The sequence below is a fragment of the Fonticula alba genome (assembly GCF_000388065.1).
Source record: "Fonticula alba strain ATCC 38817 unplaced genomic scaffold supercont2.1, whole genome shotgun sequence".
Taxonomy (NCBI): domain Eukaryota; order Rotosphaerida; family Fonticulaceae; genus Fonticula; species Fonticula alba.
Genome location: NW_009242971.1, coordinates 1652155 through 1654250, shown reverse-complemented (window position 1 = coordinate 1654250; position 2096 = coordinate 1652155). Strand labels below are relative to the sequence as shown.

At 63.9% G+C, this 2096-nt stretch overlaps 1 protein-coding gene across 1 annotated transcript in view; it reads right to left on the bottom strand.

Annotated features, from left to right (window-relative positions):
• The window catches only part of H696_00370 (hypothetical protein), a 6807-nt gene that overhangs the window by 3745 nt on the left and 966 nt on the right, over positions 1-2096 (bottom strand). The window contains exons 3-6 of the mRNA XM_009494217.1: positions 1858-2058; positions 1536-1667; positions 483-1368; positions 43-266 (exon numbers count right to left, since the gene is read on the bottom strand). Of these exons, the coding sequence (XP_009492492.1) occupies positions 43-266; positions 483-1368; positions 1536-1667; positions 1858-2058 (1443 nt within the window). The remainder of the gene's footprint in view (positions 1-42; positions 267-482; positions 1369-1535; positions 1668-1857; positions 2059-2096) is intronic.

Below are 2096 nucleotides of genomic sequence, written 5' to 3'. Positions count from 1 at the left end.
GGGAGGGGGGGGGGGGGGGCATAGTGGCCGCCTCGGGCGCACCTTGAGGATGTTGCTCCGCTCCGGCCAGGCAGGCAGGCGCTGGCGCTCGTTGAGCATCTTCTTGAAGTCCGCGGTCCGCGACCGAGACTGGAAGTCCTCGCATTGGCGCTTGAAGCCGGGGAAGTGATCGGCCGGGCGCCGGCGGGACTGCGGCCGGATGGACGTCTCTTCGCTGGTGGCACTCCGGTCGATGGAGAAGCCGCCCTCGGCATTGCTGGTGCGCTCTATGCAACGCACCGCCACAGGGCAAAAGCCCATACAGCAGGACATGGATGTGAGTGGCGATCGCTCGGGCGGAGAGGGAATGGACGCAGGAGGCCTGCCATAGCAAGGCCCCGAAGGGGGCAGAGGGATGACGCCTGCGCGGGGAAGAGGAGAAGAGGCAGAGAGAGAGAGGGGGGGGGGAGACAGAAGAAAAAAGCCCACAAGAAGGCACGCACCCTGGTACATGGCCACCAGCGAGGGGGGCGTGCTGACGAGGTCGGCAAAGTGCTCCTCGGCCCATTGCAGGGCATAGTAAATGCTTGGCATGCCGAGGGTGCTCCCGGTGCCAGACTCATCGCCAAGCAGCGCCCGGTGCAGGCGCCGCGCGAGGAACACACACATGTATGTTGTCAACTCCGAGGTCCCCGGGAGTACCGTGACAAGCGGGATGGACGCCAATGGATAGGCCGACGCCCCAGCCGCCAGGAGGGGAATGTACAGGGCAAGTTGGGCCCCGGAGGCACGGCCCGCATTACGCACTCGCAGGGTCACCACATGGGCCAGACCATTCTCCCACGAGCGCTTCACCTGGAAGCTCCGTGCGTCCAGCATGCTGTCAAGGATGCCCAGCTCCTCATTGATGGCTGCCTTGTCGGGAGTGGCCCCGGCACCGGTGCTCCCATCAAACAGCAGATCCCGCGCCGCCGGGCCTTGCGCGCCGTCCAGCAGCCAACGAAGGGTCAGCAGGCCGGTGGCAAAAATGTTGCCCGCCTGACGCGGGTCCAGCAGCGGGCCCGCAGCACCGGCAGCTGCACCGGTGTGCAATGCGAGCGCCTGCTGTGCCTGTGCACGGGTATACCCAAATGACCGGAGCCAGGAAACCACCTGATCCGTCTCAAAGCTGCTCTTCGACAGGAGCTGGATGGTGGCCGACGCCTGCAGGGCCTTCGGCAGATCATCCTCCGGCACCATGAGCGACAGCCAGTCCACACAGGCACTCAGCGTCGGCAGGGTCTGCACGCCAGTAGTGTGGCCGGATTCCGTCCACAGATGCTCGATACATTCGGAAATCATGAAATCCCGCAGGCCCATCTTGCCAAGTGCATCAACCAGCTGCTTGTACTGCGTGCGTGCGTGTGTGCGTGCGTGCGTGCGTGCGTGCGTGTATGTGTGTGTGTGTGTGTGTGTGTGTGTGCGAAAGCGGTGAAGAGGGGAGAAGGGGTCAGCAAAACACCCAAGGTCCGTCATGGGTCCAGCATAGCAGAAGCGACGGCAGGGATGGGGCGCACCTGGTTGGACTTGCGGTCGAGCGGGCGCTGCTGGGCCAGCTGCGAGGGGAGCGCATCGCTGGAGGAAGCCGAGGAGATGAGGAACTGCTCGAGCTTGTCCCGCACACCGGGCTGCAGCTGAAGCTCGGAAGTCTGTGGGGGGGGGAGAGAGGGGGAAAGAGACAGAGGGAGGAAGGGAAGGGGGCAGGTGGCCAGGAGCATCCACACAGGGAGGATGTCCAAGGAGGGAGGGGGAACAGGCAAACGTGTTAAGAGGAGACCGACAAAGGGGAATGAGGGAGTCAAGCTGACAAACCGAAAATGGGCACATGTCGGGGCGTACGGTGGTTTTCCGTGCAGCCGGGGGGCGGGATTTGGCAGCGCTCGGCGGCGGCACAGGCTCTTTCTTCGGGGCAAAGGGATCTGGCATCTCGGCGGGTGGCTTCTGGTCCGGCAGCTTCTTGATATACTCGGCCACATGGTCCCGGTAGAAGTCCCGATAGCCGGGGGGAATCATGACGCCGATGTTCCGATGACAGGAGACCTGGAGAGAGAGAGAGAGAGAGGAAAGATGGAGGAAAG